Genomic DNA, 25,000 nt, shown 5'->3' with positions numbered 1-25,000 from the left:
TGTTGGGATGTGTATATCTTACAGCGTGTGCGTGTGTAAGTCAATTACATCAGAAAGAGAACTACTGGCCACTGTACACACACACACACACACGCACGCACGCACGCACGCACGCACGCACGCGCACGCACGCACGCACACGCACGCACGCACAAAATGAAACATGTGCTTCATCAGAACCCCTCGCGGGAAGGTGAAGACCAACATGAAACTAAAGCAGAACAAAAACTCCAACAAACACACAACTACAACACACATATGACAACACACCACTACAACACAAATATGACAACACACAACTACAACAAACACACAACTGCAACACACATATGACAACACACAACTACAATACAACATGAATATGACAACACACAACTACAGCTACAATACAACACAAATATGACAACACACAACTAAAACACAACACAAATATGACAACACACAACTACAACACAAATATGACGACACACAAGTACAACCACAACTCAACACCAATATGACAACACACAACTACAATACAACATGAATATGACAACACACAACTACAGCTACAATACAACACAAATATGACAACACACACACACACACATTTTGTCTCCACACACAGCCCAAAACAGTTTTATCCTTCAGTGTCCTAATACACACATGAAAACACACTCTTATCCACACACATACAACTTTACAGCCACACACCAACCCACCAAAACTTCACACGGCACAGTAGTGTGCCTCTGTCTTTCCCTCCATCAGTATCTCTCCCCCCTTCTCTCCCTCTCTCTGTTTTTCTCTCTCTCCCCCTCTCGCTCTTCTTCTGTCTATTTCTTCCTCTCTCTCTCCCTCTCTCTTTCTCCCTCCCTCTCCCCCTAAGCCTGTTGGCTCAGACTCCTCAGAGTCAGGGGTCAGAAATGTCACCATACGTGCAAACGACAGATGAGGAGCGTAGCAGTGCTCACAGTACAACCCCCCCCCCCCCCAAACACACACACACACACACTATTCAGCAGCAGGAGCACGGCCAACAATTACAACAGTGCTGAGAGAGAAAGGAGGTAGAGGAACAAACACACACACACACACACACACACAGCAAATGCCACTTCTGTTACTGGGCCAAGAGAGCTCAATTCCCGCCTGCCCCCCCCCCCCCCCCCCACCCATCGCCTCCCCTCTCCTCGGCAGATCGAGCCAAGATGCCAATCAGCACACAATGGCAGTCAGAGCACATTTGCCCTCTCTCCAAGAGGAGTTTGTGTGTGTGTGTGTGTGTGTGTGTGTGTGTGTGTGTGTGTGTGTGTGTGTGTGTGTGTGTGTGTGTGTGTGTGTGTGTGTGTGTGTGTGTTCCTCTACCTCCTCTCTCCAAGAACAGCCCATAACGACCGCTGACCGAATGGACCAACGGCTCAACTGTAAAAAATAAACAGATTTCCACTGCCATGGCTACAGCCCATTACACAGCTAACCAGTTATGATGATTGACCCCCAACCCCGCACCCCATCACACACACACACACACACACACACAGCCATAGCCTTTTACAATCCAATACACCCTGACATTTAACGCTCTGTAATTTATGTGACATTTAAGTTCCATCTTATTCCTGATCATTACACTGCTCCTGGATCTCCTCAGGTCATAAAACCCAAAGGCACTCAGGACAAAGCACCACATACACACACACACACACACACACACACACACACACACACACACACACACACACACACACACACACACACACACACACACACACACACACACACACACACACACACACACACACACACACACACTCACACTCACACTCTCACAAACTCACAAACTCACTCTCACACACAAACTCATTCACACACACCACTCCAAATACAACTACATACACTCATCCGTTCAGCTGGGCCTTTTCCACCACAACCTCCCAACACTCTCTCTCTCTCTCTCTCTCTCTCTCTCTCTCACACACACAACCTCACACACCCACACACACACAGAAGTCTAGAGTGCCAGTCTTCCTTCTGTCACACACAGATTAGCATCTCCCAGCCGACTCTGAACCCTCATAGTTTCAGGAAAACTGGGGTGAAAGACCGGAAGAGAGAGAGAGAGAGGAAGAGAGAGAGGAAGAGAAAGAGAGGAAAAGAGAGTGAGAGAGGAAGAGGGAAAGAGAGGAAGAGAAAGAGAGAGGAATAAAAGAATAGGCTGAAAGAGTGGTTGAAAGGCAGAAGAAAGACAGAAAGAAAGAGTGGAGAAAAGAGAGGGAGACAGACTGTATGAAAGACTGTATGAAAGAGTGAGAGAGAGAGAGTGGGAGAAAGAGAGAGAGAGAGAGAGAGTGGGAGAAGGGAAGAAAGGGTGGAACCAATGGGAAGAAAAAGAGAGAGAAGTTTGCTGGTATGAGAGCTTAGCCAAAGCGGTGTGTGTGTGTGTGTGTGTGTGTGTGTGTGTGTGTGTGTGTGTGTGTGTGTGTGTGTGAGATCCCACAGTGTGCGGATGAGGCGTTTCTGCAGTCAGTCCTCCATGGCAAAACAAAGCCAAACCAGGGGAGAGCAGCAGCTCCAGAGAGGAGACCCACGCAGCTCAGACTAGAGACAGAGAGAGAGGAGACACACACAGCTCAGACCAGAGAGAGAGAGAGAGGAGACACACGCAGCTCAGACTAGAGACAGAGAGAAAGGAGACACACACAGCTCAGACCAGAGACAGAGAGAGGAGACCCACGCAGCTCAGACCAGAGACAGAGAGGAGACACACACAGCTCAGACCAGAGACAGAGAGAGAGGAGACACACGCAGCTCAGACCAGAGACAGAGAGAGAGGAGACACACGCAGCTCAGACGAGAGACAGAGAGGAGACACACACAGCTCAGACCAGAGACAGAGAGAGAGGAGACACACACAGCTCAGACCAGAGACAGAGAGAGAGGAGACACACGCAGCTCAGACGAGAGACAGAGAGGAGACACACACAGCTCAGACCAGAGACAGAGAGAGAGGAGACACACACAGCTCAGACCAGAGACAGAGAGAGAGGAGACACACGCAGCTCAGACGAGAGACAGAGAGGAGACACACACAGCTCAGACTAGAGACAGAGAGAGAGGAGACACACACAGCTCAGACCAGAGAGAGAGAGAGAGGAGACACACACAGCTCAGACCAGAGACAGAGAGAGAGGAGACACACACAGCTCAGACCAGAGACAGAGAGAGAGGAGACACACACGCAACTCAGACTAGAGACAGAGAGGAGACACACACAGCTCAGACCAGAGACAGAGAGAGAGGAGACACACACAGCTCAGACCAGAGAGAGAGAGGAGACACACGCAGCTCAGACCAGAGACAGAGAGAGAGGAGACACACAGCTCAGACTAGAGACAGTGGAATTTAAAACACTGGAAATGTAAAGGTTTTCAAAAATGATGGACACCTTCAAATCATCGTCTCGCTCCCGAATAAAAACACAATCAAACTGCACACACTCACACACACAGCAAGCAAGCTACATGAATTACACACAGTCTCATGGCTTTTCCCACAGAACCAAAACAATCATCAGCTGATTTATCAAATATCACACACACACACAGAGTCACACACACACACACAGATATACACAAAGCCACACACACACACACACACACACACACAGTGTCCCCCTGCTGCGCTCACTGACCTGCGAGTGCTTGCTGTGTTCTGGCGGTGACGGGGAAAAAGCCCCTTCAGCATTACTGGAGAGCACCTCTGGACAGCAAACCGGCAGAGTGTGTGTGTGTCTGTGTGTGTTTGTGCGAGGGCGTGGGCGTGTGTGAGTGTGTATGGGTTAGTGTGTCTGTGTGTTCGTGCGAGGGCGTGTGTGTGTGGGGTGTATGTGTAGATGTGTGTATGTATGTGTAAGTGTGTGTGTGTGTGTGTGTGTGTGTGTGTGTGTGTGTGTGTGTGTGTGTTGCTAATGGAAACCTTTTTCCCCACCCGCGGGTTGAAAAGTAGAGGTTGTCTGGGGTCACTCCCGACAGCGAGAGTGCTTCTGACAGGCAGGTGTGTGTGTGTTTGTGTAAAGCAGAGGAACAAACAGCTGTGTTTGTGTTCCTTCCTGCTCTTCTGGTGCATCTAAGCACTGGACTCCTCTGTAGGTTTAGTGGTTTTGCTGTGGGGGCTTCCACACACACACACACACACACACACACACACACACACACACACACGCCAAGCAACACACACACACACACACACACACACACACACTACCCAAACGCACGACCAGATGCAAACACTGCATGAATCAAAACCTTGACCCATATCAAAGAGCAAGCTTTTGCCTACGCTGATGTTTTTCCAAAGGCTTTAAATTGCTAGAGGAAATGTCATAACGACATGTTTGGCAAACCAACTAGGTGATGGTGCGTAAACATCCAGGCTTAACACAGGTGGGGCCATTTATAATCTAGCAGTAGTCAACCAGCATGGATCATCAATTTATAATCTAGCAGTGGTCAACCAGCATAGATCATCCATCCATCAATCAATCAGTTTAGATCTCACAGCCAGGACCAGTTTAGACCTCACACTGCCATGACCAGAGCACAGTTTAGACACTCACTGGCTGGCAACATCTGGCCGTTTCCTTAAAACCGTTTATGACACTCCATTAGATTATTTAGGACGCTTCCTCTAACCCTGGAGCCGGTTGTGGTGGCCGTTAAAAGCACCGTCGTGCTGAGCCCATTAGGCCTGAGGCCGAGATGAGACACCAGATGACTTTATGACGGCCGTAGACCAGTGGAGCTTGAAAAGAAGAGAAGGTAGCCCGGCTCTGTCCTTCCATCTTTGGCTGCCATTTCCATAAAAACGCAGAGATTCACTCCTTCTCTGGGCTGCTGTCTGTGTCTCTGTACGTTCGTCCGTCTGTGTCTCGTTCAGTCTGTGTCTCGGTCTGTCTGTGTCTCGTTCTGTCTGTGTACTCTCACCTTACAGTGAAAGCTTCCCAGGTTTCACACACAACTGGTTGACTTAAATGCTCACTGTGATAAATGACCCCACACACACACACACACACACACACACACACACACACACACACACACACACACACACACACACACACACACACACACACAGGACTTCCAGCACTCCACTCCTCTCTTCCTCTCCCTATGTAGTCTCACCAATGCTATAAAGGCCCCTAAAATGGCCGAATATTTGCAGACAGGCCATTCACAACAGGTATGTCTTTAAAGCTTGGGGGCGGTGTGTGTGTGTGTGTGTGTGTTCAAACAGGAGTTCTCTTCCACACTCACACACACACGCACACACAACAAAGAGACAGGCTGTGCCCAACGCTGTGCTGAGAAGCTGACCTATTCATTCATTCACACTCCAGACAGACAAGCTTCCGGTCCGTCAACACACACTGTTTGGACAGGCAATTTGCTTGAGTTTCCTAGAGTCTCTCTTTGTGTGTGTGTGTGTGTGTGTGTGTGTGTGTGTGTGTGTGTGTGTGTGTGTGTGTGTGTGTGTGTGTGTGTGTGTGTGTGTGTGTGTGCATCTATATATGCGATCATCTGTGACAAATATGTGTGTGATTCTGTGTGGCTGTGACAGAGGAGTCAGGGGTGCCGTGCAGAGTTTTTTGACAAAAGTCTAGTACTGTGAACATCAAACCTGCATGAGTGTGTGTGTGTGTGTTTCACGTGAGTGTGTTTGTATCCCCCAAAGGCTGGGCTGAGAGTGAGGGGAATGCCTGTCTCTCACACACCTCGCCATATGGGCAGAGCCCTGCCTGAACCTGCAGGCGTGAAACAACAACTCCCGCATGGGAGCACACACAAGGGTGAGAGTCTGTGTGTGTGTGTGTGTGTGTGTGTGTGTGAAGAATCCCCAAACTGAGGGGAGGCTACTGCTGCTAGTGGTTTCAACAACACAGAACCATGCCAAGCAACCCCGCCACCTACACACACACACATGTTAACATCTAGGCTTTAACATCCGCCCCTCCCCCATGTGTGGCCTGCACCGCCAATGCTTCACATCAAGAAAAAGAAGAAACACAGAGTCAACTCTACACCGCACAGGGTCAACTCTACACCGCACAGGGGTCAACTCTACACCGCACAGGGGTCAACTCTACACCGCACAGGGGTCAACTCTACACCGCACAGGGGTCAACTCTACACCGCACAGGGGTCAACTCTACACCGCACAGGGGTCAACTCTACACCGCACAGGGGTCAACTCTACACCGCACAGGGGTCAACTCTACACCGCACAGGGGTCAACTCTACACCGCACAGGGGTCAACTCTACACCGCACAGGGGTCAACTCTACACCGCACAGGGGTCAACTCTACACCGCACAGGGGTCAACTCTACACCGCACAGGGGTCAACTCTACACCGCACAGGGGTCAACCCTAGACTGAATACTCATCACAAAGTCTCATAACTCTGTGAGACAGGCGTGTGTGTGTGTGTGAGTGAGTGAGTGAGTGACTGAGTGGGAGGGTGTGTGAGAGTTATTGGGTTTGAGTGAGTGAGTAAATGAGTGAGTGAGTGAGTGAGTGAGTGTGTGGGTGTGAGAGTGTGAGAGGGTGTGTGAGAGTGGGTGAGTGACTAAGAGAGTTCTCCCGGTCAGATTGAACATTATTCAGTACTGAAGGGTATTCACACACTGCTGATATTAATGAACAATATTCAGTACCGAAGTGTAATTACACTCTGCTGATATTAATCAACATTATTCAGTACTGAAGGGTAATTACTCACACACTGCTGATAACATTTTTCTTTGAGATCAACCCAAAGGTTTTAATAACCTGAGACCACATCGAAACCATGCAGCCACACCCACAAATCCACACTCACACACACACACTTGCTGGGCGTTTTGAATCAGGACCAGGAGAAAAACTACAATTCGAATAGCCTACACACACGCACAAACACAACGTTTCTGGGCGTTTTCAATCCAAACCAGGAAACGCACTAGAATTCACATGGTTCACCCCCCCCCCCCCCCCCCCCCCCCCACACCACAGCACCACAGCATTGTTTATGTTCACTCTTCCCCTTTTCCTTCAGGTGACCCCACATATCCCTGAATGTGTGGGATAGATTACATTACATTACATTACATTTCACCACAGCACGCGCACACACACACACATTACACCACAGAACAGCACCAAGATACAGGCCGGCACAGATAAGCACCACTGCACCAGGCCTATTACCAAACTCCACGCCAGTGATGGAATACTGTGCCAGGTGTCCCATTTGATGCCAGTTGCCCAACTCCAAGCCAGTTGCCCAAGTCCAAGCTAGTTTCCCGAATCCTAACTCACAGCCAGTTCTCTGATTTCAAAGTCAGCTTCCAAACTAAGTGCTTGTTTGTTGAATTTAACAAAGTCTAGAGCAGTGATTCACCAAGGGAAGCTACCTAGGTCTCCCCTCCTCTTATCCGCTCATAAACACACACACACACACACACACACACACACACACACACACACACACACACACACACACACACACACACTCTGACACAGGAGGCAGTACCTAATGTATGATGGGTTCCATGCCTATGGTGTGTTTGTGTGTAAGGGAGAGAGGGGACAAAAAAAAATACTGGTGTTATTGGTGCTTTTTAGACTGAACACACTTATACACACTCAGAATGGGAGGCATGCGGAAAATGAAAGTGGTGAAAAGTGAAAGTGGTTGCTGGATGGGAGAAGCACAAAGTGGCTCGCGGGTCGATTCATCTCCCTCTCTGAGAAAGGGCCACCCTGGGATTAGGGCCTGCGACGTGACTTTGGCCATTGTTACAGGACCTGTGTTCTCATTGGCCATTGTTATGGGACCTGTGTTCTCACACGGCTTAAGGCGGCCGGTTGGCAAGGGAAGGTGACCATGCACAGACAAGGGAGTGGAGTGACTCCACACGAGACCCTCACTCACACACACACACACACACACACACAGTCTCGTTCTCAGACACACACGCACGAACTCCCTTTCACACACAGGCACACACACTCACTCCACACCAAAAGCTCACTCCACATGCTCTCACACACACACGCACACTCAAATACAATAACTCAGAAGTTTAGAGAGTGAAACACACACACACACACTTCTCTCCATTCACCAAATCTTCCCTCACTCCCTGGTGCTGTGGGATTGTGGGTAATTGACCATTAGCCTTGGGGGGCTGGTGGGGGGGCGGACCGCTACGGGGCAGGTTTTCAGACAAACGCCACTCTGCCATACCATAATTGGCACCACGCTAAGGGTGAGCGGTTGCCGGGTGAGAATTCCACTAAGGTCGCTCATTAAAACGCCATTAACGGTCTGAGTGGCGGCATGGCGTACGGCCCCGTCTCACTTCTGTTTGGAGCTCATTTCCTGTCCGCCATTGTTTTCTGGACAGCCATTCTGAAAAGCCTCACAGCTTTGCAAGAGCTTAGAGCCGAAGCCAGGCTATATTTGACTCTGAGACAGAAAGAGGGACAGAGAAAGAGAGAGAGGGGGACAGTGAGAGGGTCAAACAAAGAGAGAGAGAGGAAGAGAGAGAGGGGCGGGCAGACAGACAGACAGACAGACAGACAGACAGACAGACACTGGGCTAAGTCTGGGGTTGGCGCTGGTCTTGGAGTCACAGGATGGAACTGGCCAGCGTCTCTGGAAGGCATTCGTTTTAGAGTAAAGGGATGGTGGTGGGATACACGTGTGTGTGTGTGTGTGTGTGTGTGTGTGTCTCTCGTCACATGCGCTGGCGAGCTGTAAGTGGAAGTGAAGATGAGTCAACAGCAGGAAAATCAATAATTTTGCCTCCATAACGCCTTCGGACAGTACTGTTAACCTGTGCTCACACACACACACACACACACACACACACACACACACACACACACACACACACACACACACACACACACACACACACACACACACACACACACACACACACACACACACACACAGAGAGAACTAGTGAGAGAGAAGACACATTCAAGACACTACTGGGAGATAAAACACACTGAGGTAGAAGGAAATGAAAACCCATATGCCTGCCTGCTCGCCCTCACACACACACACACACACACACACACACAGCAATACTAAGGTGGTTTCTGTGGAGTAAGGGTCTGAATCCCACTGGGCTGAGCTGCTTTGCAAAGAAAGAGAAAACATTCCTCCTGAACATGACCAGCCCAACCCCTCTGCCCTGTGTGTGTGTGTGTGTGTGTGTGTGTGTGTGTGTCAGCGCTCAAACACCCCCAGCCCCATCAGCATTCTCTGTCCCTGAGCTTCTTTCCTCCCTCTCTCTCTCCCTCTCTCTCTCCCTCTCTCCCCCTCCCTCCCTCTCTCCCTCCCTCCCTCTCTCTCCTCATTATTCAGGCTGAGCTGGCCAGGATCTAGAACTCCACCAGCTTCTGTGTACTACTGCAGTGTTCTGCATGAAAGTTCCATGCAAAGAACTTAGAACGGCCCGTTTTTGGAATGTTCTTTGTCTTCAGTAGTTGGAGCATTCCGCGGTTCCGTCCCCCTTGTGAGAGGAGCCATTTGGCCTCCATCTTAACGGAGAAGGTTGGAGCGTTATGTTCTGATGAGAGGGAGCACACGGTGCCATTTAAGGCTGGGCTAGGAGGAGTGTGTATGCAAGAGACATTACAAAGAGGGAAGGGGAAAGAGGAGGAAGAGACAGATAAAGAAGAGGAAGAGAGAGAGAGAGAGAGAGAGAGAGAGAGAGAGAGAGAGAGAGAGAGAGAGAGATAGATAGAGAGAGAGAGAGAGAGAGAGAGAGAGAGGGAAGGGGAAAGAGGAGGAGTCACACTCAGCAGAGCAGGTCTCCCCTGCACTTAAACACACACACACACACACAGGTCTCCCCTGCACTTAATACCTATTTAGAGATGCACCGCAATCTCATCTTATTGATCTGAGCATTTCCCACAGGCTCAAGGACTGCACACACACACACACGCACGCACACACACTCCTATTAAAACAACCTAATGAGTTCTTACAGCCAGCACACACACACACACACACACAGAGTTGAAGGACTGTAGGGGACAAGGACAAGTGTCCCCTACATTATAATAACTTAAAGCATATTCAGCTCATCTAGTTAAGGGGTGTGAGAAACCAGCACAGTTCAGGGGTGTGAGATACATTACTCAGAGAACAGACCCTCTAAACAGCTCATCAGGAGAAGAGTGTGTTTGCCAGGTCTTTACACTTACACACACACTCCCAGTCTTCATACACATACACAGTCTTCACACATCAGGGGGAAAGACAAATTGGGGGCTGTGTGGTTTAAGGCTGTCTGTGTGGAATTGCATTCTGGGCCTTTCTGTTAGAAAGCTGCCCACACACACACACACACACACACACACACACACACACACACACACACACACACACATTTGTATTATGCATCACACTACCATTAGTGGCCAATTTTCCCCAAATTAAAGGGTATGCGAAACATAAGTTAGCCTACTAAGATGCAGAGTGAAGGAAAGGTTTACACACATTTAACCCTGACCCTGAGGGGTTTTCACTGGCTGGAAAAATGGACAATCCAGCAGTGTGATGTTCTTGTGATGTGCAAGTTTTGTAAGGAGTTTTGTCTCCAGAAACCCACATGCGAGGCGTGAAGCGGTGGTGTGTGTATGTGTGTGTGTGTGTGTGTGTGTGTGTGTGTGTGTGTCACCTCCCTGCGGCATTTACGCTGCAGGTTTGCGTTTACACGGATACGTCCGGTCACAGCCATACTGTCCACCATACTGAATCCATGGTGAGCAGGCAAGTGGCCATGACAACTCAGGAAGCTGTTTGGCTATTAATGTGCTGAGAATTGGCTGTCTGGTGGGAAACAGTCAAGGCGACCGAGCTAAAGCCTGACCAAGCTAACGTGATGACTGGCCTGTAAACAGACGCAAGTAAATGATGGAGCTGCAATTTTTCTGGATAAAAAGCACTGTAGCGTTTATATTTCTCAACAGATTTCACTGAGTCGTTTTTATATTCAAGGGTTTATGATCTACGTGGAGTACCCCAAAAAGTTTTGTCTCTATGTTACTTAGAATCTCGTTGGTTTGGCCGTAATCGCCGTTGACATACATACATGTATATATCTATGATAATCGCTGCTAGACGCTCACTGTTCTTGTGCTCTCACAGCTCATTCACTTTGAAATACTGAAAAATAAATGCCTACACTAGACACTTTTCAGTCCATATTTTTCAGTATATTGAATCTTGCCCAACAGTCGAGGATTACTCAACAAGTAGGCATGACAGTCCTTGCAGGTTATGTGCTTCAAAATTGTACTGGGTATCGTATTATACGGCTCTTCAGAATGTTCAAAAAAGTTCCGTTGATTTGAACGGGCCACCCCAACGTTCGCAGGTCTGTAATTTCTTTATTTTCACTGCTGCGAAAATGTAATGACCGCTGACCATCTTTCATATCATTCCGCAAGTAGTCCGGTCATTTAACGTAACGGGAAGTAATGGGTTGCTACGCAACACCTGAAACTTTAGAGTTCTATTTTATTTCTCAGCAGAAATCACAAAACGGCTACAAAATCGTTAAAGAGGTATTTTTGGAGGAATGTCTATTGTTTTGGCGAGTTACTGTATAATAAGAGGGATGAAGTATAGTTCGGAGGTCATTATCTAAAAATAAATCGATTAAATTTCAAAATAAGAGTATACCGCGGTTGAAACGGTATGGCCAAATCTCTCCCGGTAGACACATTTCTACCGTTGCACGGTATATACCGTCATACTGCCCAGCCCTAATCTGACCTATGCGCAAAATGAAAGTGAAGGAAAAATATGATGAAACATAAAATGTGAACACAAAAATACAATGAACTGAAAAAAAAGTAATACTCTTTAAAATCATGTTTCCTGTAAAAGTAATTCTCAATCGTTCCAGTTGGTGCACCGGTACATTTAATTGTATAATAGTGATGCATAGAAACAGCACAGAGTGTGCGCCCTAATGTTGAAACTTTAACACAAGTGCTCCTTGAGGAAAGCACAAGCGTAGAGCTCTGCAGCTGTGCCCTTGTGGGTCCCCTCAGGGAGAAGCTGCTGGAATTAAACTGTCAAACACAGGTCTGTCTGTGCAAAGGTCTCCCCAACCTGCCCTCCCCCAAAACCCAAACAGACACACACACACACACACACACCTCAAAGGGAGAATGGGGAGGGCCTGAGACGCAAACAGTAAGTGTGATTTTATACCTTTCCAGTGCTCCATAAACAAGACTAGGCTCCTCCCACAGGCCTCTCATGCTCAGTGTCAAGAGAAACAACAGAGAGAAAGAGTGTGTGTGTGTGTGTGTGTGTGTGTGTGTGTGTGGGGGGGGGGGGGGCATTAGAGAGGGAGGGAGAAGGGAGAGAGAGAGACAGAGATGAAGGAATAGACAGAGAAAAAAAGAGAGATGGAGAGAGAGAGATAAAGAAAGAGGAAGAGAAAGGTGAAGAAAGAGAGAGAGAGATGGATAGAGAGGTGAAGAAAAAGAGAGAGACAGAGAGATGGAGAGAGAGATGGTGAGAGAGATAAAGAGAGAAAGAGGGAGAGGGAGCGAAGGAGAGTGAGAGAAAGAGAGAGGGAGACAGAGAGAGAAGTCTGTCCACTCCTGCTTTGTAGTCATCATGGAGAGCAGAGGAAACATGAAGGGGTCCTTTCAGAGTTCAAACATGACTAAACTAACATTCTCCTCTAGGAGTAGTGCCCTCTGTGTGTGTGTGTATGTGTCTGTGTGTGTGTGTCTGTGTGTGTGTGCAAGCAGGTTGGAACATGCTCTCTCTAGTACACTGGGGGCTAGTGAGATGGCACTGGACTTTGTCTCTGGAGTTTCTCAGAGGGTTTGAGTGTGTGTGTGTGTGAGTGTGTGTGTGTGTGTGTAAGCATGTGAATATCTGTATGCGTGTGTATGCAGACTCTTTATTAATATTTGGATACTGTGCCTGTGCTTCAATCTGTATTAGTCCAAATAACAGAATCAAATGTGTGTGTGTGTGTGTGTGAAGGTGTGTCTGTCCCTGCACCCACTATGGGGTGCCGCTAACTGACTGCTAACTGACTGCTAACTGACCGCTAACGCTCATCTGCACCTAGCAGCGCCTCCCTGCTAGCCACCAACCATCTGCCTCACATCCTCCCCATGACACCACCCACATAATCATCAGTCCACCTCTAAGCATCCACCCACCACCCCCAGGAACTCTCTCCTTCTCTCTCTCCTCTCATCCCCCCCCCTCTCCCCAGGAACTCTCTCCTCCGCTCTTCCCTCATCCCCCCCCCCAGGAATTCTCTCCTGGTCCGCTCTTCCCTCTCGTCCTCTCGCCCCCCCCCACCCTCCAGGAACTCTCACCTCCTCTCTCCTGGTCCGCTCTTCCCTCTCATCCCCCCCACCCCCCAGGAATTCTCTCCTCCGCTCTTCCCTCTCGTCTCTCCGATGCCACCCATAAGACCATCAGCCTGTGATGGGTCTGTGCTGGGCTCTGTCAAATCAATTACCTGTGTGTTTTAAAGGCGGGCGCTCCCCCTCGCTCCTGCGGCCTCTCGGCGTGTGAGAGGAGAGGCTCAGGAAGTACTTAAGCTCCTAATTTGTCACAGCGTGAAAGCACGGCATGCAGGCAGGAGTGAGAGTGAGAGAGTGAGAGAGGGAGAGAGGGAGAGCGCAGCCTGGCCTTCGGTCCGAGGCTCCGTGAGGGGCACCCCACCATCTGAAGATTTACGCAGCGTTCAGCATCCTCCCTCTGGTCCAGAGAGCACTTATCTCATCCATCACACAGAGGGAGCCACAGAGAGTTTTTTTTTCGGGGGGGGTGGGGGGTGGGGGGGGGGGGGTAGCTAAAGCCAACGCTCATTTGGTCAGGTTCTTGTCATCAAAGGCCCCTGAACGTGTGTCAGGGAGGCCCCCAATTAGAGCCAGGGGCCAAGATTTACTGACTGTTTTAACGCTCTTCAAAAGAAATATAGCGGAGGTGGTCCAACACCCATGTACGTACACACACACATTCTCTCACACACACTCACACACACACACACACACACACACACACACACACACACTCACACACTCACACACCAACCAACAGCTGCAGCCTCTCAGGTGGTTGCAGCCAAGCAGGACAAGAGTTTCAAATGCCGCTTTTCTCTCCTGCCCTCTAATCTTTCGTTTCGGTTTTGTTTTTGTTCACACACTTCTCTATTGTCCACAACTTGTCTCATCTTCTCTTCATTTCTTACCTTCTGTTCTCCTCTTCTTTCTGTCCGTCTCTTCCCCCTCTCCACCCTAACCACTACTCCCCCTCTCTCCACCCTAACTACTACTCCCCCTCTCTCCACCCTAACTACTACCCTCTCTCATCCCTAACTACTCCCCCTCTCATCCCTCTCCACCCTAACTACTACCCTCTCTCATCCCTAACTACTCCCTCTCTCATCCCTCTCCACCCTAACTACTCCCCCTCTCATCCCTCTCCACCCTAACTACTCCCCGTCTCATCCCTCTCCACCCTAACTACTCCCCCTCTCATCCCTCTCCACCCTAACCACTACTCCCCCCTCTCCACCCTAACTACTCCCCCCCTCTCCACCCTAACTACTCCCCCCCTCTCATCCCTCTCCACCCTAACTACTCCCCCTCTCATCCCTCTCCACCCTAACTTCTACTCCCCCTCTCCACCCTAAGTACATTTTACTTCATGCCAGGACACACACAAACTTTAGCACTGGACACACACACACTTCTCACCACCCCTGGAGCTGGTGGAGGACAGCGGGCATCCAATGCATATGCATGTGTGTGTGTGTGAGTGTGTTTAATTTTAAATGTATGTTACACACCAAACACACAGGAGGGGGAGAGCTGAAGGTATGCAATGCTACCCCCAGAAGCAATGCTGACCTTGAATTATGGGTAGTCTGAAGCCTCCCTGCAGACTTTGGATGGATGTTATAGCAGTGAAAGGCATAAATCCTGTACAGCCAAACCACAGAGCTGGAATCTTGCAATGAGAAATCGTCATGCTGATTCAATAATAAAAGGTTCAGATGTTTCAGTATATTGCATTTGCTTTTTTTAGTCATAATTTTATGACAGATGTCTGATATTTCATGCCAAAGCGCTATTTCTCCAAAACTCTTATTAGCTGATGACAACCTCTGCAACAGCACAAATCAGAAAAATATGGTGTCATATGGAACAGTCTAGTGTGCCAGCTGCCTCCAAAATCATGTTTTATAAATGGGCTCTCTGCGCCCTCGCTCGCGCGCGCACACACACACACACACACACACACACACACACACACACACACACACACACACACACACACACACACACACACACACACACACACACACACACACACACACACACACACACACACACACACACAACGACACCAATCAATCTCTGCTGGTGACATCTCGTCAGGAAACCCCTAAAATGCGCGAGAGACCAAGTGACCGACGAACTTACAACTGTTCTCAATAAACTGCCGATGCTCTGCTCTGCTCTCCTGCAACCCGAGTCATTACAATATGACCGGCTCTCCCCGGTACCGGGGCTGGACCCTTTCCCGGCACATGCCATGTCAAAGCACACTAAAACACACGAGGTACAGAGAGGAGGGAGGGAGATCCCAAACCAACAAATATTTAAATTGATCCCTTCCGTCTTGCCAGACGCTCAACCAACCACCGTGACTGGCAACGTCATCCGGTACCCACTTTCACACAGTCGACAACACGAAACGTTCGCATTATTCCCAAATAGCTCCATCAGAGAGAACATACACTGTTACCATCCGAACCTCAAAACCACACCTAACAGAAACACAGAAAGTTTTTAAATTGGCAATAATGGCTTTGTGTGAAGTCTATAACCTAGCCCCCCCAACACACACACACACAAACACAAACAAACACACACACTCTATCAACCCAATCCTTCACCACGCGGAGGCAAGTGCAGTAAGGCATAACCATTTGGGATTCTAAGTGCACCAACATTACCCAAATTACCAGGTCACACAGGCTACACATCACGACTGAATGTTGCCTTCTTTATTAGACAGACTATTACACTGTCCTCTTTCAGTTCGTTAGGTTACATGCACAACTTGAGGGATTCGATAAGATCACATTGCATAGGCTGCATTTTTCAACGTACCCCACAGCAGCAGTAAAAGCGGAAATACGAATAGGAACTTAAATTTCCGTTTGCAATACAAGAGCATGGCGGAGGACTGTAACATTTCCATAAACAAATTTGCGGCAGTCTCTCCCGGAGTCACGGAGGTCGCGACCGCAATTGAACAAAACTCCGATGGCTGCATTTATTCTACAGACGTCTCCCACGCACAGAGAGCATGCCATAATAATTCACGATAACAATTATGTTAATTTTAATCACACCAAGGACACACTTGTAGGGCAGGGCGCATGTGTCCCATCTAATATTATTCTTGCAAGGCATCGTCCACTCTGTGGCTGGCAACGTGTTTCAGACTCACTGATTAGAATCACTGCTCCTTTCAACCATCAGAATAATTTACAGTTCACGCATAAGGAATAATCTCGCCACCTACCTCTTTTTGGTCTGGGAAAGCTTTCGTGCAGGTGAAAAACTACTTTTTCCACAAAGTGCTGAATGTTACTTTGCTCTGGTCCTCGGACAAAAACCATCCAATCGTGCGTGAAGCCCTCCGCAGTGGGTTTCTTCCGGACCTGGGCACGGTGGCCGAGTTCCAATTTCACCTGGACAGCACCCTGCGAGACCCAAAAAAGAATCTGCTGTAATGAGCCCACCCCGGGACACAATCTTCTGGCCAAAAGAGATAGAAATCTCAACATATGGTAACGTTGAATAACGTGCTAATGGAGAGACGGTCATCTCCAGGAGACGACGCTACGAGCTAAACCTCGCCGACTGTAATGCATAAAAATGCACACAAAACCACAACTGCATACGAGAAGACAGCCAAGGCAGGCTACGTTGTCCATGCATTCGTGATCAATTAGGATATCTTACGGTCTCATACTTAGTTTACCAACATTCTTAACTAAGAGAAACTATCTATGTTTTATACATGTTTCATGCAAATCGGAGAGCACGAGATTATTTATTAAACCGCCTTCTGCTAGCCACACATTTGCAGACATGCCCTAAATGCGTGAGAAATGCAGCATTCTGTACGCGGCTCACCGCTCAACTACTTCTACTGTACTTGAATATCGATGGAAATATGGCTGGAAATCTCCTGGCAGAAACGCACAGAGCTGTCGGCTTCTTCGGGCAGAGAACAACACAGACGGAGGAACCGATCCGAACGTAGCGGCATTGCCTGCGGAATACTCACCAAGCCGGCCATTCTCTAGGCCACGCGATAATACTATTTCATGGAGAATTTGGTTTAAATGAGAAGACAGAGGACTGCAGACGGCTGATGGCGGACATGGTCTCTTAATTGAACTCAACCCGAGTTTCAAAGGCTGAGGAGTAAAGTAAGACGCATGCGCCGTTACCGTGCGCTGACAAGAGTCGTAGACAGGGCAGTGGAGGAGGAGAGCCAATAGAACACTGCACAGACGCACAGACAGCCAATGTCATGCAGTTTTTCATTCATCCAACAGCCTCCAACATTTGCAAGTGTTAACGCACACCTAATGATCGGAAACCTGAGATCCGTGCGAATGACGGAGTTTAATAGCCCAACAGCCAAATTGACAACAACCATTCTGCATTCTACCAAAGGAGCGTGACCACGTGTCCGGTAGCAGGACTTGAGAGCCTTAGCATTTTGCCTGACTGAAAAAAAAAATAGCCTAGGCTACGTCTCGGTGTTAAGTTGCCCACTGCCATCATTTTGTTATCACATTGGGTAGAACTAAATTGTATTTGCACGATAATAATAGCACTGTTTTGCATTGCTTTGTGTTAGAGGATCTTCATGTTTTCCTTGCATTAGGAACCAACATATTATCCTGGTACAGTTGTAGTCTGATAACTGCACAAATCAGCTAAAGACAAGCCATTGCCAGTTGAAATGCGTTTATTTATTGCATTATGTTATTAAAAACAATTGTATCTGCATTACAATGACAACAACATCAGGTTACATTTTCTGTTAAGAATCACGTGAAGGAAATAAGCAAGGAAAGAAAATATCCTGGCATCTCACCTAAATAGGAGCTAACAGGTCTTCACTGCTGTGTGTGTGTGTGTTTTAGTACAGCATACATTAAAATAGTTTGGAGGCAATATGCTATTGCTTCAATAAATATGTTCAGTTTGTGTTTTTCTCAATAACTGATCAATTATGGATTACAGTTATTGGCTAGTGTGGTAGAATCATTCCAGTTGGTGTGAAAGATCTTGTGCATTTTTCTCAATAATGGCTTCATCATTTTGAATTACAGATGTTGTCTACAGTCTACACAGTGTGGTGGAATCTTTTCAATATCTGATTCATGATTTATGAATTATAATAGGCTACAGTGTGATGGTTAGAACAAATGCTATGGCCTTGACTCAAATCCATTCAATCAAGATGCTGACTCTTTCAGTATTCTTTGGCCACTAGGCTACCCTAACAATAAAAGTCTACCTTAACAATACAAGTATGGACAGCAGATGGAGTTGGATACGTGTGTGTGTCTGTGTGTGTGTGTGTGTGTGTGTGTGTGTGTGTGTGTTTGTGTGTCTAAAAATCATACTCAAGGCCATATGGCAGCAACAGGTGTCCATCTCAACTATACAAAAATTTTAGTTTTGATTTTAATTGATTTAATTGTAACAATTAGGGTAAAGTACTCGCGTAGTCACCTTTAGTTATTCCAAATCCATCCACATGATTGCATTGATCAGATGCAATGTAAGAAGACTGTGGGTTAGCAAATAGTTTAATTAAATGTTCTTGACTTTCACTGATGAGTTGTGATGTGATGACCAACAATGCAAACGTGTTTATTAAAACAACAACAAACAACTTTGATGTATACATAAATCGCGAGATTAAGCCAGAAATGTACAGACCTTAGATGTAAGCTGTCAGATCCAGTGGCAGACTAAACCAGTTGCGCTTTCGACTGTTTGTTCCTCTAAGGGCACCGTACAAGCGTGTTTTTTTGTGGACGGGTTTGTTTAGCCCTTTGAGGTAATGTCCCGTTAACTTATTAGGTGTATTTTGTGTTCAGTGTTTGTATTTTCTGTATAATCTCAAACAGGCATTATATCCTTGCCGCTAGTGCATTATCTCTGAAAAATGTTAAATCCTTCAGCTCTGCTGTAATGTAGGCTTAACTTGCAGTTCGAGCTAAAGTTAGCGCGTGCACTGTGGCGTTGACAGCTAAGTTTGAGCGGGCTGAATTCTCAGTTAGATAACTTTAATTTATCTGTATATCTAAGAAAGAACGGCTTATTTATATCAGAACGTGTTGTTGTTATCACTGTTGTGTCGGTAGAGTTGGTTGTAGACTTGTTTTTTTAACGCTGCGCTAACTACGCTGTGAATGCACTAACTACTGTGCAGTTAATGCAACGCAGCTAAATGAACACACGGCCGAATAAACACACAGTTGGTTTTAATGGAATCAAGCTGCGTGTGCCTCACCACTTGATGTAGAGTACTTTGTAACATTTATGTGGCGGTTTTCATTCTTCATGCAAGATTACTTGGTAACAGACACTCTGTTTAGACATTTGTGTTGCGCTCAGAAGCCAGCCGGCTATTCAGCTTGGCTGTAGTAGTCAGAGTGGAACTGCCTGGGAATAGCCTCTTCAACAATGTGGTTCAGCATTGTCCCGACACAAGCATTGCCGAGCTTGCACAGCAGAGCCATCCACAATTGTTCATGCAGACAAGAAACAGCTTTCTGGAAATCCCTGGAATATTTGCGTTTATAAGCTTTGCTGACAGTCGCTTTGTTTTCATACAGCAAACCTCGTTAACTCCTAACGTCACTATTCACAATGCCCCAGCGGATAGTTGTACCGTTGTAGTTATTGGCACAAATGTAGATATTCTTTTTTACTTCTTGACACGTCACATCGTTAGGTTTATTTGTGTCTATGTCCTATCAGAGAGGGTAAATGAGGAGCCATCTGTAGTACTACTGAATTATTACTCAGAGATGTCTGGCAGGTGCATGCTGAAGTGGAGCTGTAATCTTATCATAACTTCATAATATTGAGCTGCTGGCCAGGCTTACCTGGAAAGACACACACACACACACACTCACTCACCCCTACAGGCACTCTCAAACAAATACACTCAGACACTGAGCGTGTGATATTGCTGTAGTATCAGACTTACGTGCTGGCTGGCTCGTAGCTGAGTGCTGGTCTGTGGAGAGAGCTGGGCTGTTGCTGGGGGCCTGAGGCGTAATGGATGGCAGGCTGTGGTGTGGCTGTGGCTGTGGCTGGATGGGATGGGTGGCCGTGCTGTCTGGAGTAGTATGGGGTTGATGATGCTGGCAGCACAGGCAACACTAACACACTGAGCTCACCGCTAACACGCACAGCTCTGTCACTCATCACCAACCCGTTCGGGAAGGGGAGGGGTGTGTGTGTGTGTTGGGGGGGGGGGGGCAGCAGGAGCTCTGTCTGTCATAACCCCCCTTAATCGCACACGCACTCACACATGCTGGGCAAGCAGCTGGTGGGCCTTCTCCATTCCACTGGCACGCCCAATGGGAGAGGGCTGAGCTGGGGTAGTAGCAGCAGTAGTGTTCATAGTCTGTTGTAGTAGCAGCAGTAGTGTTCGTAGTCTGTTGTAGTAGCAGCAGTAGTGTTCGGTGAGGTAGCGTTCTGTCTATTAGTCCTGGATCTGAAGGTGTGATAGCAGCAGCAGTAGTAGTATTAGTTTAGCAGTATCAGATAATAGCGTTAGCAGTAATAGCAGCAGTAGTAATATCAGTAGCAGTAATAGCAGTAGTAGTAATAGCAGTAGTATCAATATCCAGTAATAGCAGTAGTAGTAGTAGTAGTAGTAGTAGCAGCAGTAATATAAGTAGTAGTAGCAGTAATATAAGTAGTAGTAGCAGTAATATAAGTAGTAGTAATGGCAGTACTATCAGTAGCAGTAGCAGTAATAGCAGTAGTAGCAGTAGTAGTAGTAGTAGTAGTAGCAGTAGCAGTAGCAGTAGTAGTAGTAGTAGTAGCAGTAGCAGTAATAGCAGTAGCAGCAGTAGCAGTAGTAGCAGTATTAGTCCTGGAGCTGAAGGTGTCTGCTGAATTATGCAGGAGGTGGAACAGGCTCTCCACTATCACCTGTCAATGGCTTTTCTCCCCACCCTACCAAACACACACACACACACACAGACACACACACACACATATTACACATATAGAGTCTAGACCAGAAATGGGCGGGCTGGGGTCTCAGCGCTGTGTATGTTGTTGTTATAGGCTAGCTAGCAACATCAGTATGATAATATATGAGACCGGTGTGTGTGTGTGTGTTGGTAACTGTCTGGGCTAGCTAGCATACATCAGTATGATAATATATGAGACCGGTGTGTGTGTATGTGTGTGTGTGTTGGTAACTGGCTGGGCTAGCTAGCAATACATCATGATAATATGTGAGACCGGTGTGTGTGTGTGTGTGTGTTTTGGTTGGTATCTGGCTAGGCTAGCTAGCATACATCAGTATGACAATGTGTGAGTCGTGTGTGTGTGTGCTGGTTGGTAACTGGCTGAGCTAGCTAGCATACATCAAGTATGATAATATGAGAGGCTGGTGTGTGTGTGTGTTTGTGTGTGTGTGTGCTGGTTATTGTCCTTCGGCTGGGCTAGCTAGCATACATCAGTATGATAATATTTGAAGACTGGTGTAGCATGTCAGCCCGAGGGACTGTGCGGTTGTTATCCAGTTTCTCTGCCCCTTGTAAAGTAAGCGTGTGTCTGTGGCCTCACCATACTGCACCTGTGCTGAAGAACTGAGCAGGTAGCACCATGTGGATCAAAGAGGAAGCACACACTGTGGTAGACGCACACACACACACACACACACACACACACACAGCCCTGAGGGTGGGGCGGATCAGAGCCCCATGCACTGTGAGGTCAGTCTCACCTGTCGTTCATTAATATGGATGTGTGTGTGTGTGTGTGTGTGTGTTGTGTACGGTCGTGTGTCTACCACAGTGTCCCTGTTTGTCAGTCCACCCACCCCCCCCCCCCTCCCCCCATTCGGACTGGCTCTTCATGAGAGCTGGAAGATTGTGTGTGTGTGTGTGTGTGTGTGTGTGTGTGTGTATGCACACACACTCAGGGAGAGTTGCTGAAAGAGGCTGTGCTTCACATGCCTGGGTAGCTCTTGTTTGTAGTTATGTCTGTCACTGGCAAACCTGTCACTACAGCTCTGTCTGTGTGTGTGTGTGTGTGTGTGTGTGTGTGTGTGTGTGTGTGTGTGTTTAATCCCCTCACAGTGAGTGGCCAGTCTGTCATGAAGAGTGAAGATGACGGAGGGTTCTGAAGCAAAGATTTGAGTTCCCAGTTACCTCATCCAAGCCCAGGTAATGACCTGAACACACTCCCTACCGAGTAGCCGTACACTCACAGTAATGACATGAAGACACACACACACACACACACACACACACACTACTGAGTAGTAGGCCTAGCACACGCACTCATGCTCACGACAAGGCTGGAATATTTAATGATTACACACACACACAGGGTTGCAACACATTCACACACTCATTAGACCTGAAATACATACACACACACACACACACACACACACACACCAAACACACACTCTGACCGCAGAGCTGAAACTCACTCACTGCAACAGCTATGCGGCTTCGAACTTATTTAACAAGCCTAACTGCATAGTCTTTGTAGCCATTTGGTAACGTACTTTGTTGAGTTAAATGATCGGTCAATTTAGTAGGCTAACTGAGTGGTCAGTGTTGAAAACCAGTCGGATGTTGAAAATTAGGAAATGGGCGGGCGTCTTCCTTAAAACAATTGACACGAAACACCCTCGTTTTTGATTAGGCACGCTCAAACGTATGAGGTGTCGGTTCCCCCTCGAAGGCGCTCAGCTCTTTGTGCGTGTTGTGAAATTACCAAATTAGTCGATACGCGTAATCAAAGTCATTTGACGTGATGCCCTTCTCTGTTGTGCTCAAGAACCTGTGGTTTCTATTAAATTAGGGCCCACCCACTGACAGCGTGTGTTTCTGTGTGTTTATAACTAGACTGACTTTAGTGTTCATAACCAGACTGACTTAAGTGTGTGTTTCTGTGTGTTCATAACCAGGCTGACTTAAGTGTTCATATCCAGACTGACTTAAGTGTGTGTTTCTGTGTGTTCATAACCAGACTGACTTAAGTGTGTGTTTCTTTGTGTTTATAACCAGACTGACTTAACTGTTCATAACCAGACTGACTTAAATGTGTGTTTCTGTGTGTTTTTATCCAGACTGACTTAAGTGTGTGTTTCTGTGGGTTCATAACCAGACTGACTTAAGTGTGTGTTTCTGTGTGTTTTTATCCAGACTGACTTAAGTGTGTGTTTCTGTGTGTTTATATCCAGACTGACTTAAGTGTGTGTTTTTATCCAGACTGACTTAAGTGTGTGTTTCTGTGTGTTCATAACCAGACTGACTTAAGTGTGTGTTTCTGTGTATTTATCACAGGCTGTTCGGAGTCTGGTGGCTGCAGTGCTGAAAGAGAAAGGTCAGAATGAGAAGATCGGACAGAGCTCCGCACAGGTAAGATCGGCTGAGGACTCTCTCTCACACACACACACACACACACAGATGTGTGTGTGTGTGTGTGTGTGTGTGTGTGTGTTTGTGCGTGTGTGTGTGTGTGTGTGTGTGTGTGTGTGTGTGCGTGGCTCTGTGGGAGCTGTGGTGCACTCAGCCTGTGTAAGATGTGTGTGTGTGTGGTTATGTGTGTGTATTTAATATGTGTGTGTGTGTGTGTGTAGGGCCCTGTTCTGTACTCTGTGTGGGAGCCTTGCAGTGAGCCAGCTGTGATACGCTCTGCCTGTGTTAGGTGTGTGTGCGTGTATTTCATTAGTGTGTGTGTGTGTGTGTGTGTGTGTGTGTGTGTGTGTGTGTGGGTGCAGAGCCCTGCTCTGGAGGCGCTGTGGGAGCAGTGTTGCAGTGAGTCTCCATTGGTGCGCTCGGCCTGCTGTGACGCCCTGGTGCTGTTTGTGGAACAGGGACACGCCGACCTGCAACACACACTCAACAGCATCCTCAACCTGCTGCCGTCCGCAAGGTACACACACACACACACACACACACACACATGCCGACCTGCAACACACACTCAACAGCATCCTCAACCTGCTGCCGTCCGCAAGGTACACACACACATACACACACACGCCGACCTGCAACACACACTCAACAGTATCCTCAACCTGCTGCCGTCCGTAAGGTACACACACACACACACACACACACACACACACACACACACACACACGCCGACCTGCAACACACACTCAACAGCATCCTCAACCTGCTGCCATTTGCAAGGTACACACACACACACACACACACACACACACACACACACACACACTCAACAGCATCCTCAACCTGCTGCCGTCCGCAAGGTACACACACACACACACACACACACACACACACACACACACACACACACACACACACACTCACTCAACTGCATCCTCAACCTGCTGCCGTCCGCAAGGTACACACACACACACACACACACACACACACACACTCAACAGCATCCTCAACCTGCTGCCGTCCGCAAGGTACACACACACACACACACACACACACACACACACACACACTCAACTGCATCCTCAACCTGCTGCCGTCCGCAAGGTACACACACACACACACACACACACACACACACTCAACAGCATCCTCAACCTGCTGCCGTCCGCAAGGTACACACACACACACACACACACTCAACAGCATCCTCAACCTGCTGCCGTCCGCAAGG

General features: G+C 47.8%; 2 protein-coding genes across 3 annotated transcripts in view; one reads left to right on the top strand and one right to left on the bottom strand.

Moving 5' to 3' along the window:
* Positions 1 to 17,900, bottom strand: part of mllt3 (MLLT3 super elongation complex subunit) — a 46,015-nt gene extending 28,115 nt beyond the window's left edge. The window contains exons 1-2 of one of the 2 annotated variants that reach the window (XM_031585218.2): positions 17,403 to 17,900; positions 16,632 to 16,812 (exon numbers count right to left, since the gene is read on the bottom strand). In XM_031585218.2, coding sequence (XP_031441078.1) covers positions 16,632 to 16,812; positions 17,403 to 17,414 — 193 coding nt within the window. In that variant the 5' untranslated portion in view covers positions 17,415 to 17,900. The remainder of the gene's footprint in view (positions 1 to 16,631; positions 16,813 to 17,402) is intronic. The other variant, XM_031585217.2, reaches the window with a different exon arrangement.
* A 4,615-nt stretch (positions 17,901 to 22,515) lies between these two features.
* focad (focadhesin) overlaps positions 22,516 to 25,000 on the top strand; it is a 125,678-nt gene continuing 123,193 nt past the window's right edge. Inside the window, exons 1-3 of the mRNA XM_031584637.1 lie at positions 22,516 to 22,560; positions 23,695 to 23,769; positions 24,132 to 24,286. The gene's annotated coding sequence lies outside the window, so the exon portion shown is untranslated. The remainder of the gene's footprint in view (positions 22,561 to 23,694; positions 23,770 to 24,131; positions 24,287 to 25,000) is intronic.

The sequence above is a fragment of the Clupea harengus genome, chromosome 18, assembly GCF_900700415.2.
Source record: "Clupea harengus chromosome 18, Ch_v2.0.2, whole genome shotgun sequence".
In the NCBI taxonomy this organism is placed as follows: domain Eukaryota; kingdom Metazoa; phylum Chordata; class Actinopteri; order Clupeiformes; family Clupeidae; genus Clupea; species Clupea harengus.
This window is presented reverse-complemented; position numbering and strand designations above follow the sequence as displayed.